The sequence below is a fragment of the Channa argus genome, chromosome 12 (genome assembly GCF_033026475.1).
Source record: "Channa argus isolate prfri chromosome 12, Channa argus male v1.0, whole genome shotgun sequence".
NCBI lineage: Eukaryota > Metazoa > Chordata > Actinopteri > Anabantiformes > Channidae > Channa > Channa argus.
In genome coordinates, this window is record NC_090208.1 from 26,379,626 (window position 1) to 26,394,217 (window position 14,592).

At 42.3% G+C, this 14,592-nt stretch overlaps 1 protein-coding gene across 2 annotated transcripts; it reads left to right on the forward strand.

Annotated features, from left to right (window-relative positions):
* Positions 1-657: 657 nt before the first annotated feature.
* On the forward strand, positions 658-13,042 carry c12h4orf54 (chromosome 12 C4orf54 homolog). Of its 2 annotated transcripts, none has more exons than XM_067525256.1 (2): positions 658-5,353; positions 5,496-13,042. In XM_067525256.1, exon 1 carries the CDS (start codon positions 749-751, stop codon positions 5,342-5,344), a length of 4,596 nt encoding a protein of 1,531 aa, XP_067381357.1. In that variant the 5' UTR covers positions 658-748; the 3' UTR covers positions 5,345-5,353; positions 5,496-13,042. The 2 variants fall into 2 exon arrangements, with proteins under 2 accessions (XP_067381357.1, XP_067381358.1); XM_067525257.1 differs by having other exon boundaries at positions 9,288-13,036.
* The last annotated feature ends 1,550 nt before the right edge of the window (positions 13,043-14,592 follow it).

Here is a 14,592-nt window from a genome sequence, read left to right on the forward strand (position 1 = left end):
ATCAAAGTAACAACTTGAATTGTCCTGGAAAAGTCAGAAACCACTGGTTAAATGAAGAACACACAGGTCAGCAGAGGAAAACAACAACAGCTGATGACAGAAATCCCCCCAAAACAACAGTTAGCAACACCCTCCACAGAGCAGAGGTGAGATTATTCCAATCTACAATTGTATTGAGAGGAAATGTAGAGTCTACACCACAAGAAACAAACATATCATTAGCAACAGAGTCAGAATTGCTTTCCCAATCATTTCAGAGGGGGACAGTGGGTAATTAGCAATAAATGATTGTTTTTCCTGTAAAGCTAATGCTAACCAGCCTTGTTGTGGCCGACTGAGTGTATTTCTAGGCTACTTCCTTTCAAGAGCGCACATTATTATTTTTTACTCTTTACATACAGTAATAGTAGTGTCCCTGGTCAGTTTAGGACATTCTCTGTCCAACTCCAAAACTCCTGCTATTTTGTTAAAACAACGGGAAAAACAATAACCCTCATTGGTCCACGAACCCCAGTTTGAGAACCGTTTGGTCTAGACAGTAGCTAGAAACACATTTGGTCCTTTTTAGATCCTAGGACTTCGTCTTCATGTCGCGGTGAGCTGGAATGTCTGGAGCGCCTCCGAGTCTTCAGAGTGACTGTCTGCTGTCTGTAGACAACATCTTAGTCTGAAGGAAAGAGGGATCTTGGGGGGCTCGATCTCCGTCGATTCTTTTACTAAATGTAAGTTAAAATCAGACACTTCAGCCATGAAAACTGAGCAAAGGTGTGTGAACACGCTCCGGGAAGTCAAAGATCTACCCAAAAAACCGGCACACGGAAAAGAAGATGCTCTGGACAGGCAAGACAAAAGCAAGTACGTGGATTTGGAATTAGTCGACCTGAAGACAGACACACCAAAACCGGAGAAAGGCTGTCGCTTTGGTCAAATACACCCGGCAGCTGTGATTATTAACAAAAGCAAAACCGAAGCTCTGCGCGCAACGGAACCAAACCACAAGTCGGCGAGAAAAACCAAGACTGAAACTAAAGAAAAGGACGATTCCGGAGCTCGCAAATGTGTAAAAGACGACGAAGATGGTTCGTCTGATCCAACCCAACCATCAGTTCCTCAAAGTACCTTAAAACGAGAGGACTGTCTTAAATCAGGAGACAAAAGCGCGCGCCCCATAACGCAGCCAGAGTTGTCCAAAAAAGAAGAGATGGACGAGAAGGACACAGCAAGGGAAGAAGAGTTGCACTGCACTGATAGTTATCTGAGCGAAAAGAGTGGGTCGGATGATTATGATGAAGACGATGATGTTAGTTTGGTGCTTTCTGATGACTGTCTCCCCTGCGCAGCAGAGGATGAGTCGCATTACATTACAACGCACGAGATCCAGCTGTCGGAGCTGTCTGACCATGAGAGGGACTACGACCTCGCTGTGGGCTCGTCCACCGGCTGGGACACGGAGGACGATAACCAAGTGTATTCTTTTGTCGATTACGCTTCTTTTGACGGTGATGGGGCAGTGAGGCAGCGGGGAGACCGCCGCCAGTCGAGCTCTCAGGACGCAGCAGTCGTCAGCACTCTGCGTGAAAGTGATCCGTGCGACGCGGCCAAGTTCATCAGCTCAGATGAGAGTGTGCCAAGGCTCCAGCAGCAGCAGCAGCAGCGCAGTGGCAACGGTGGGGGACAGATCCGCCTGTCAATCAGAACCACTTCTCGAGCTATAAATGACCCTAGCAACATCCAAGAACAGGGAAATATTCTTTATCATGCCAGGCGCTCCGGGGACATGAGTCGCTATGTGTTAAGGGGAGTTGATGGGAAAGCAGAGAGGCTGTGTGACAGGGCGAATTGTTTCATAGCTGCGCCCGGACGCCTACACTTTGGCGGCAAATTAAGGGGAAAAGAGGTCACCGGGTATTCCAGCGGCGCGTCCAGCGCCGTCAGCGAGTCAGACGACGCTGACAAGGAGGTGCGCAACCTGACAGCCAGAGCCTTCAAGAGTCTGGCTCATCCTTACTTTGATGCCATAAATTTCAGCAACTCTAGTGAGTCCTCTGCATCAGAGTATGGCAGGTGGTCCACGTTTGTCGATCTGAAATACGGCAACTTGAACATCACACGAGGACTGGACCAAAGTGTTGTTTCCCATCAAAACAAAACATCTATTGAAATAGCTAAGAACTTTGACAATAGGGGCGCTGCATTGGCGAGCATAAAACCACCCAACAGCAAGACCTTCACTCTGAATGGCAGCCCCCGCAGCGCATCGTCTGCTACAAAGCAAATAGAGCTGATGGGGAAATTTAGTGAGGGCCACAGTGGGGTTATTCGACTCACAGAGACACTAAACTTTCGTTGCAATGTCAAACCTGGAATGTCTGGGGAAGAAAGGCGCACTAACTTCGCACAAAACGCAACAGGATCACATTTCGCAGATGAAGTTACCCACAATTTGCCAAGCGCCCAGAGGACAGGGGGCAACAAGCCGCCCTCCAAAACCATGGAAGACACGCACAAGAAAGCCATATTCGCCTCGAGCGTGATCAAAAATGTGATTTCTAAAAAGATGCAGTTTGAGCAGGAGCGCAAGATGGAAAGAGGGGAAATAAGGGAGCCACACCAGGCGTCTTCCCCGTGTTTTGTGCACCAGGAGAGCGACTGCCACAGGGGGACGTTGAGCAGGGAGGTGCACAGACAGACCTCCAGCAGCTCTGACTACGCCATAATGTGCGTGGATGAATTAGGGGACATCGTGGACAGCGGCTCCTGTGATGCCAAGAACGACTGTCTGAGACAGGACACGAGCGCTCCTGCACCAGAAACTAATTTGGAGCCGACAAATGAAGCTCGAATCGATGCTAAAAAAGGCGCATTGGAAGCGTCTAAAAGCACGTTGTCCCGCAGCCAAAATAGCGCATTCAGATTCTGGAAGGACGAGGAGCTAGAGTTTCAAAAGGATCATAAAAACGGTAAAACTCTGGAGGACAAGGCGCCGTCAGCTTACGACAAAGCGGGTGAGGGCTATCAGTGCTCACTCGGCGGCGGCAAACTGACCAAAATGTCGCATTTGTTTGTGCCAAGTATCCAACTGCTGCCCAGTAACGTAGAAGTCGGAAAGCAGCTGCACAACAGGGATTATTCTCCGTGCGGTGACGGGAGCGGGATTAAAATGCGCTCTGACGACACGTTTTTCGTCGCAGACTCTAAGACGGTTAGTTCATCTAAATCTCCGGAAATTAAAATTAATTTAAGAAGCGTCAGAGACAGTAAAGCGGAGCCCTTTGGCGTCTCCAAGCTGCGCGCTCCTAATATAGGGTGTAATGCAGCCAGCCTCATCAAAACCGATGACTTCAAATGCCAGGCGCTGGCTGCAGCTTTGAAGGGTGAGTCTTCGGATAAAGTCCCGCATTTCTTGGTTAGAGACATTAGAGACAATAAAGGAAAACTACAGACGCCGATTCACCAAGTGAGAGACGTGCGTAAATTGGTTAAAAGTTCTTATCCCTTTGTTTCTTTGGATAGCAACGAAAACAAATCCAACGTTGCCTCTGGTGACACGCACTCAGAACAAAGGAAGCAAACGTCCTATCGAAATCTTAACTCTGTGTCCCCCATAGTGATTAAATGTCAGTCTGTCAATACAAACAGTAACGGAAAACAGTCTGGAACCTTTGAGGTATGTAAGCAGGAGCAGCTGGACAAGGACAGATCGTCTCCAGAGGGCGCCAAAAGTGCTGCGCTGCAAAGAGCAGCTGGGAGAGCAGACATGAGTGTGTCAAGTAATGCATCGGAGGGGGGGACTGGAGTGAGAGTGGAAGGCCAAATAACTTCAAAGAAAGAGGAAAAAATGTCAGATGTCATAAATAAGAAACCTGAGTCGAAGGGGGCGAACCAGGTGGCTTTGGAAAAACTCCAGGCTGCAGTGAAAACCATGGAGCAGCTGTATGTGTTTGAAAAAAATGAATGGAAAAGGAAGAACGACCCCCAGCCTCTGACAGACAGCCATGTGCTTTCACTCTTAGCCAGTGAGAAGCACAGAAGACCTGAGGAGGAAGGAGCCCACGGACCCATTGACAGGACAGTCGGAAGAGACTCCAATCCCAACGCAGACAAGACGCCACCAGTAGTGGCAACGACCTCTGGCACTGACAGTCTGCAAAGGTGGGAGGACAAAGACCCACTCAGGACCCTTCAGGCATCCAGTGATCATGACGACAGGCTGGTTGAGAAGTCAGTGCAAAGCACCAGAACCACAGATAGTAACATCATGTCGAGCCTCAGCTCCAGCTCTACAGCAGCCGCAACTGCAAAAACACACCAGCCAAACATCAGCACACAAACACCTTTTAGTAGCAAAAACCTTGTTCCAAAGTCCCCCAAACTGCCTGTGTCATTAAAAATAAGCCAGACGGGACTTAGACATGAAGGAGCTAAATCAAAGGAAGTTAACAGATCCGTTCAGGAGCTTTCCAGTACCTTAGCCGACAGCGAGAACTACCTAACCATTCCGGTCAAGTCTCGTGCTAGCAGCAGCAAACAACCACCATCTGCTGATAAAACAACAGTGCACACAGTCACCACACAGTCACACCCAACCACCCCTCCAGGACTATTGGGATCCAGCACAAGGGCCCAGGAGGACCTGAGCCAGACGCCAAAACGCTCCAGCATTGTGATGGACACATGCCCATCAGATGGCCCTTCTGCCACCATCTACCACTCCCTGCCACTGGGCATATCCACCAATCAGGCACAAGTCTACTGCTTCTCCCCGGCAATCACACCCGCTCCCACCCTGGACCCCTTTCAGGCCACCCAGAGGAAGATGCTCCTGGATCCCACAACTGGGAACTACTATTTGGTGGACACTCCTGTGCAGCCAACCACCAAGCGCCTCTTTGACCCGGAAACCGGTCAGTATGTGGACGTGCCCATACCGCAACCTCCCATGACCCCTGTGCCCATGCCTATCTCGCCACTGGCCCTTAGTCCAGGAGCATATGGACACACGTACATGATCTACCCGGGCTTCATGCCCGCGCCTTCATTGATCCCAGCTCGGACGCTGGTGCAGACACAGATGTCGGTACAGTCTGATATGGAGAGCTTGGAGAAAGCATCGGCGCAGCAGACGGAAGCCGTGTACATGGAGAGTCCTTTCTACATGGCCACTGGAAAGTCTCCACAGGCAGCCTCCAGGGTTCAACAGCTGGCCGCAACCAACAGGCTGCCTCAGGGCTTCTCCAGCATCAAGCAGCCCGTCATCAGCATCACGTCCCAGCAGGGGCCCCGGATCATCGCCCCACCCTCGTTTGATGGAACCACCATGAGCTTTGTGGTGGAGCACAGATGAAGCAGACAGGTGAGTAGCTCTGACTCTCCACATTAATATGCATCAAATTATGTTGATCTTTATTCATGATGGAAAATTGTTATTCAAAACAAAATATTTAGTGTTTTTTTTTGTTTGTTTTTATCCTTCACGGTTTATCCCGTGAGTTCAGCGGATCATTGTCTGCATGTTGATTTAGCACAGTTTTTACACCTGGGATCGAACCGTTGACCCTGTGGTCCTGGGACGACCGTCTTGCAAACTGAGCTACAGCCGCCCCTTGAAACAAAACATCAGAATACAGAGATACGAGTCAGTTTTTTGATTTATTAGGAAAAATGTGTTCTTCTTCAGCCCATCTTTCTATTCTGTTCTTTATGTCATGTAATGTTTCATCAACCTGTCAGTCACAATACATCACAGATGGGACTTATTGTAGAAGACCATTTAAAACTTGTGACATCAGTCTGTGTGATGTCTTATCCTGTCTTCAAACTTATGCTAATGGAGATCAGAGATGTAATTGTTGACAGTAATTTTGTAGTACTACTATTACTACGTATGGAGCCACTACTGATCCAAGTAGTGGTAATGAATGAAGTGCTTTAGAAGTACTACTACTGTTAATAGTGCCTCTTCCTGATAGCCTAACTGAGACACGAACCAATGAGATTTATGTAAATAAATATATACAGTACATAAAATACATAAATAAAAAACTCAAATATTATAGAATTCAGCAACATTTTTCAATAATTTAGATTTTAAATGATTCAGTTTCCAAACTGTGTTTATGTCTCAACATCATTTTAACAGATCTTACAAAACTTTGATAATAGCACAAAACTTGTATAAAGAACTATAATAATAATAACAATATTAAAGCAAGTTCAGTAAATGTTTAAATTCATTCTTAGCTGTGAGCTCGATACAACAGCATGTGTGTGAAAACTTTGTGAAAACAGCATTATGAGTCTTTATGGTATAGAAAAAATGGCTTTGTGAAACTGAAGGAGGTTTTGGGTTTAGTGACACTTGCAAACACTCATATAATGGAATTCAACATGCATAACTGATGATGAGTTTTGCAACTGAACACCTCAGCAGGTGCTGGCACCTAATACCTAGTTTGTACAGATGATTATATTGATATAAGATTGTTCATGGGACAGGTGTTGAATATGTGTGTGTGTGGGTGTGTGTGAGAGACATGGAGGACAGTGTGCAGGAGTGAAAGGTTAGGCAATGGCGGGTGTTTATTATGTATATGCACGAAAAGTTTCAGCTGCTGCTGCACATCAAAAGGCTGCTTGTCAGCTCAGAGTCGCAGCCGGGTCAGTCAGCTTTTTATAGGAGCAGTCATTTAAAGAGAGAGAGAGTGAGAAGACGGGTTCACATGGCCTCTGATCAGCAATTACATAAACACAGCATGCTACCTAGCAGCAGATAGCCTCAGCTGCACCATAGCGGGGCATTTGGAGTTCCCCTTCTCATCTGAGAAGGAGACCAACATACTTGATGGCTCAGTTATGTTTATAAAGTAAACAGATAGTGTGGGGTGTGATACTCTAGAGGTTCAAGAAAAGGATTTTTGACTGCAAGGTTGTAAATTTAATCCTACAAAGTAGATGCAAAGCTATGTATAGGGACGGGCAGTTAGTTAGGGTGTAAAATTGCCACCTCTCTGCCAACGTGGCAAAGGCTGTGGAGGTCTAATCTGTTCCGTATTCTAAACTCAGTCCCTCTAAGAGACCCTAACCTATAACATCAGAAAGATGTGACCCTACATTTCTCCTTCAGAGTTATTTATAATTCACAGTGGCCTACTACCACGGCTACTGGCACAGTCGAACCTCACTAGATGATCCAAAACACAGCAGCAAAACACAGAAGTCTCATTTTTGATAAGAGCAAAAGGACACATGTCCCAGATCTCTGTCTCTCACCTACATTTTTCAAACTCAACACTCCTCTTCTATCTGGTAACTGCATCTCAATAAATTGGAACATTTCTTCCTTTAGCACTTTGCCTCACAGTTTTTTCCCGGCCTCAGTAATTGTGGTAGATTTAGTTGGTAATTGTCAACATTATGCTGGTTATGATGGTTCCGGTCAGGAAAAGATTTGCATTTGGATTAAATGCATTGGATTAAATAAACAAATACAACACTGACTAACAGTTTGACATTGAAAACCAATTGCTGCCTGTGTTTCTGTCATGTTTACCATGACCAATGTTGTATTAATGGTGATCATCTACTGGTAGGTCAGCAGGTAACTACTGAGCCCTGATGCTGACTGATAATTTGGTTTATGTCCAATCATGTTGCAAATGCACAAGATTTGCAGAAAGACATTAATTCAACAGCTATTGTTCTGAAAACGACACTGATATGTAGGTTATACATCACACTAGACATCTAGACAGTAGACATCCTGACGCAACCCTTCCCGATTTTAACGGGCTTGGCCACTCACTGCTGAGCGGGGATGGGAATGGGCGGTCTCGAGTTCAGTGTCTTGACACTTCGACCTGTGGTCAGGGAGAGCTGGGAAAACCTCCGACCCTATGGTCAGTGGTTTGAGTATTTCACCTCCTTTTACCATTTGTTAACCTAATTGCTAAAGTCGGCTTTTTGTTACAATGCTGTTTGAATTCATCTAATTGAAACCAGTGCCCCCCATATGTAGCCCTGGGATCTGAAGGCTTAAACTCAGCGATTCACAGCTAGGAAGGTAAAGTTAACCATGATGCAACCTGGGCAGTGGGTGTGAAAGCAAAGTCTGCCCCAAGGAAGTGGGAGATTCTGACTGGACACTGGGAAATATATGCTCCACCAATCATAGACAGGGCTGTCTCGCTGAGACCCCCGATCACAAGGATCAGAGTGAATCTGGACTGGAATAGAGGACATTTCATGGTAATCGATCATTGCCTTCTTAGCACAGCAGAAATCTTTTTTTGCAAATATGTTAACACTCTCCCAATTGGTTTCACACAGTTTCCACATCCCTTCTTAAAACAAGAACAACACAAACGTCACTCAGTGACCCAAACCCTTGTTGAATTAACTGTGTAAACTAAAGGAAAACACATGCTCCCACCTTAATACAAATTACTTGATAAATTAGGAATCTTCAGTGTATATGTGTGTAGCCCACTAACAAACCTATTCAATCCGTGATTTGTTCGTACCGTCTAGAACACATGCTCCTCTCTGTTGCTATTTGCAAGTCTGGATCAAAGAGGAAGAAAAACCAACGGACTGAATGTAAAATTTACATTGATTTTCTTGGCCACCAATAAGTTTTGTTTGGTTTCTTTTTTATTTTCCCGTCCTTTCACTTTAGTATTTACAGTGCATCGCTTTTCTATGTTTGAACAACGTGGAAAAAGATTGAAATCTGATGCAGTAAGGTAAAGAAAAATCCTTTCAAATTTGAAGTGAAATTTCTGCTTTTTCATTTCCTGGAGAAAGAACTTAGTACAGATGCTGTGTCACATCAAGTGTCTGAAATGGTCCAGCTGCTTACTGTAGGTTCTGCACGTTTCTTACAATATCTCAGGTAATCTGAAAAAAGTGCAGGTGCAGACAGCAGCAGGGTTCTTAACCATGGGATATTGGGATATTGATAAATGTATTTTGTATTTTGTTGTCTGCTGTGTAATGACTGATTGAAAGAGTGTAAAGGTTTGAACAGAAGTTGTGTTGTCAGAGGGAAAGATTTGCTTTTGTTGCATGTTTTTAAGGCAGATTTAAACAGATTTAGGTAACAGACTCCTGAAATAGACACATTTGAGTTGCATATGACAATAACATTTAGCCCAGTTAAGAGTTTCTCAAGGAAGAAAATCTCACACATACTGTAATGACTCCAGGTCTTCTCAAAAGAAGTGAGTGTTTGGTTTTCAGCTGTTCATCTTTCAGCTTCTGTTAAACTATACTTTCTTGGTTCCTTACAGGGATGAACTCTGAGTGGATCCTGAAATACTTCACTGTGCTACATAATATTTAGTTTTCTTGGCTGGAGGTTACGTTTTCTAAATTAACCTTTGTCATAAAAGGCCTTATCGTGCATCCTGCTTCAGCTGTTCTAATTTGTACAAAATGTGTATATGTATGTGTTTCATGCTTTGTTAAAAATTGTAAAGACATTGAAAACTTGATTGTAAAGACATTGGAATTAATACATAACCCTGTCAAGACCAGCTTTCAGCTCGTCCCTTCAGGGGTTGCCACAAGCGGAACATGTTCCGCATGTTGATTTGCCATGTGTTTTTAGTCCGGATGGACCTTGATGGCTGGGCCATGCCAGGTGCAGTGGGATTCGATCCCGTGGCCTTCTGCAGCCCAACCCGATGCTCTACCCATTGATCCACCAGGCCCCCGTTAATTAATACACAGTGCTGTATTACACAATTACTCATCCCTTTGTTTTAAATTGTATTGTATTGTGTGTAAATTGTATTGTGTGATTTTCAAATGTATTTTGTAAATTATTCTAAAGACGATGGAGTTTGTTGTAAAGGAGAAACTCAGATATTTGAGCTTCAAGAATTATGACAATTGTGATTAACTAAATCAACTGAATGAATAATAACTTGCACCACATTATTACATGAGCATTTGTACATTAACCACAATAAAATAAAACAGTTGTTCCAGTGACGTTTTTCTTGCCGTTTGTTGTGTGTTGCATTTTACAAAGTGTTACAATGAATCAAATCAATTTGCCACTATGTATGTAGATATACACAGATTAACATAAACTCATCACAGACTTTCATTTCAGGAGTTTCATTTCAAACACTCAGACGAGACAAAGATTGAGTTTGGCCATAGATATTCAACCCCGAGAACTCTGTAACCATCATGCGAGATAGATGTATGAACCTTGGACACATTTAGATGTTCCAACAGGTCAATGCCCCCAAACACATACCAAGGCTGGTAGTAATAGCCCTCCCAAAGTTCTGACCTTTAACCCTAATCGAAACATGTGGTCTGTGCTGAAACGTCAGGTCTGTGCCAAACAAAAAAACAACTAACTTTATTGAACTCCTCACATTTAGCCCTGAAGAGTTGTTAAACCAGAGCACTATTATTTTTGAGGCTGTCCTTTTTTAAAAGGCACGTTGTAAACTTATTCTGCCTCAACAAAGAAAGTAAAGAACTTGTTTAAAGCCCAATATTGCCATGACAGTCATAGTCAGGATGAACGCATGTAAACTTTGGAACACAACTGTAACTCTATATAGAAACAAGGCTGATGTCTGTTACAATAAATTAAATTGAACCTGCTAAATGACGATTATACTAATTATGTGACATGTGTATGGATCCTATAGTAGTTATCTACATCAGTAGTTATCTACATCTGACATCATAGACTTTTACTGTATATGTAGCAGAATATTCACTTCATTTATAAATGAAGTAAAAGGCTGTAGAGGTCATCTGTACCATTTGAATCTTTTGATGATGTTTTGATATAATGACTTCATGAAAACACTTCTGCTTTTATTCCCCGAAATCACTAGAGATCCCTGAAATCTTCTCTTGAACATGAAGAATGTGATTGTACTTTAAAAAGCTTAAAAACTCTGGTGATGTGCTACTAGTGTGTATTTCTATACCTGTTTTGTACATAGACTGTGGCTCTGCAGGCCAGTCCATTTTTTTTTCAACAAAACTATTGGAAATATCCACTACTACTGTCACTTGCTACGAAAGTAGAAAATCTAGTCAAACACTATCAACAGCTTTTTCCTAATACTGAAAATGTAGTATAATTTTAGTATGGTGTCAAATTTATGAGAAAAACCTAATTTGAGGTTGTGGTGTCGAGATGAATTCACAGCACGTTTGGATCTGTGAATCAATGGGGACAGTTTATTCGAGCTAATGTGATCATATCTGTTATTACAGGGGACTCGAAATGAAAGCACAGATTAACTGGTGTCACAAAAATACTATAATATGTCCACATGCACTCAAGTCCTCCTGCTGCAGATAATACAGCCACTCAGAGTAGAAGTTGGCTATAGGTGTATAGGTGTGCAAAAGTAATGGAACGTGACTGACAGGTGTGTCTTGTAGCCTGATGTGTGGGGGATGGTTGTATTGAATAATAAAAACTTGTAAATGACCTTTTCTATCATATGACTAGTTTCATGCTTTTCCAGGCTTTTACTGCACCCTCCTTCAGTTGTTGCTTGTTTTGAGGCTTTTCCCCCAGTTCAACTTCCACTTCAGCAGGTGAAAAACATGTTCAATCCCAACTGATGAGGCCTGTACATCTTTTAGTGTGGACTCTGTACTACTGCTCGAGAAGTGTTCCTCAAATGGTGGATTGTGACACCTTCAGTCCTGTCCTGTGGAGGTTGTTGCAGATGATGGGGTTTTTCTTAACAGCTTTTACAATATTTCTGTCATTGGCCTTTGTTGTTTTCCACTACCAACATGTTCTATGTATGTTGCTCAGTATACCAGTGATTTCTTTCTTTCTTTTTCTCAGGACATCCAACATGTTTGTATTGAATATGTTGAATGGTTGTAAAATTATTGTGATGGATTTTCCCTCTTTTCTGAAATATAAAATGGCTGCTTTTCTCCCATAGACAGCTCTCTGGTCTTCCCATTGATCAAATGTCGGTCGTCTAATATGAAAGATGCTGTCTGTACTGTAGGTTTAAATATTTTTTTAAAAAAGCTAAAATTTTTAAAATTTGCCTCATGTTGTTCTTTTAATCCTAAACCCAAATGTTTCTAGTCTACAGCAACAACAAATGAATTTGCTTTTTTAAAACTAAGTCATTTTATGAGTAACTTTATGAATTATGAATAGCAGAAGCATTTTGAAGAAATCACACTTAAAATATTTGGTCTGCTTATCTGTTTTCATGTGAACATATTTTACCATATGACCCCTAGTAGACAACAGAACATAAAAGTATGGCTATTTTCTTCTTGCATATGTTTGTTACATATGCTATTTTTATTATTTAGGGGAATGGATACTTTAATTTTGAACGATGTGATTGTGGTATTAGATAGCATCCAGGAAGTGAGATACATCTAACTTCCAACTTAAAATAACGGGCAGTGTGTGTATTTAATACAGTAAATTGAATGTATCCGTGTATTTTCAGGTACTTCAGCTGTTAGTACTGTACTTCTGTTACTTTCTAAAACAGTACTTTCTGTTACTGTTACTTTCTAAAACAGTGGATTACCATTGAACTCTGTGGTCTTATCTAACTCCCTGGTCCTACAGACAGGGTTCGGTATTTTAAATAACTACCTAATAACCTTGCACTTTTTGAATGTGCATGTTTTTTAACTTCTTTATAGAAAAGAATCTGTATTTAGTCTGTATTTAGTCTGTATTTAGTCTACCCCAAGCATGTCGTTAGTGTAAATAATTATTTTACCAGTCTGGAGATGGTCCGTTAAATATTTCTGGGACTTCAGTGATTCAGTGTCATGTGTAGAGGCTTGAAGCAGTTGTCACGCTATATCGATCTTTCTGGAAGTATAATAAATGTTGCAAAGGAAATGGAAAAGTTGGTTTTCATACAAAGAAAATGTATGTACGTACGGAGCATGTAGAGGATGAAGGGAAATTAAATGTTAAAAACTATTATTTTGTTCACAGTGAAAAGTTGCTGAAAATAATCAACAGACAACGTTTTTTTATATTGAAGTGTTGATTTGAGATTGTGTCACTTTACTAAAATAAATGTGCTGCATTGTGGAAATTTAATAAACATTAAACTTTTTTGAAAACCTGTTTTTATCACTTCCACTGATTGGAGCTTGAGTAAAAGTGTTAAATCACTTTTGTTAATTGGTTCAAATTTTGTGTTTCACCACAGAAGTAGTTTCAACTAAGTAACTGTAAATGGTCTGCACTTATATCTGCATGTCATTCACCTATTTCCACTCACAATCACACACACACACACACACACACACACACACACACACACACACACACACACACACACACACACACACACACACACACACACACACACACAGTGTTGGGGAGATGCTATGCAGCTGACCTGGACTGACTGGGAGAAACTAAGTTGAGGTTCAGTGTCTTTTTCAAAGACACTTTGACATGTGACCGTTATTGTTATAATTAATGTTATTGTTATTATTAATAATCATTTAAATTAGGGATATTCATCTATGTGAAGACACAGATCATGTCAATGATTTCTCACAATAACTATAAAATGGGATTTTAAAAAAGAATAGCAACAAAACAATTAGATGAAGCTCATTGGTAAGTGGCACTATGGTGAGCTATTTTTAGAACAGGCCTGCGGGCTACCTGGTGCCCACCGCCACCCTGTTGGTGAGCCCCCACTCTACAGCAACGCTCACTTGTTCTGATGTCTTTTGAGGGATAAAATAAATTCCTATCAGTGAATACACAGGTAATAATTTTAGCTGAACTTACAAAATACATTTTAGTCTTTATCTTTTTGCTTCACAGTATAACTTTGTCATTTGGAAAAATGAAAATGTAATTCGCAAAAATTATTAATTACAATGACCATAAGCACGAATCGTGATGACGTCATTCTATATCAAAGGCATCCTGATGACGTAGGGTATACGTAGGGTAAGTTAAGGCCTATAATGGCAGAATTACCTTAATGTATTGCTGCCAGAGAATTTCTTCATCGCCTTTTTTAAGGTTTTGAGGTGGATCTGATGTAAAAATGTTGGACGAAAATCTGAGGAATGATGAGGTGAGGATCACCTGGGACACTTATCGGGCGTATGTCGGTAGGCTGCAAGAAGCAGAAACCAGGGAAAACTACTTTAAAAACCGATATTTGTACACCCAGGAACAACTTAGGAAAACAGAAGTCAGAGTGATGATTTACTATTTGCAGTTACAAGGAGAAGCGCGACAAATAAAGTCTCTGACCGCGGAGAATAAATCCCTGAAGGAAGAACTGTTACAACTTCAGGAAGAATTACAGACGCAGCAGAGACCTGAAGGTCCGTGGACATGGTCTCCAATAGAACTAGTGAAGTTGGGTTTGTGTGTGGGAGTCGCCACCATGGGTGCAGTTCTATTGGCCAAAACCCTCAAGTCCATCTAAGTCCGGAGTCTGGGACGGGGTCTTCATCGTTACCGTGACACCTCCTCTCGTGTATCCGTGGGTTTTCTCCGGGTGCTCCGGTTTCCCCCACAGTGAAAAAAAAAAAAAACACTTTCACCGAGCTGAAGATGGAAATGTG

Bases quoted from the DNA above. Each gene is read 5' to 3' on its own strand.
- c12h4orf54 (XM_067525256.1), top strand. From the start codon at position 749: ATGAAAACTGAGCAAAGGTGTGTGAACACGCTCCGGGAAGTCAAAGAT.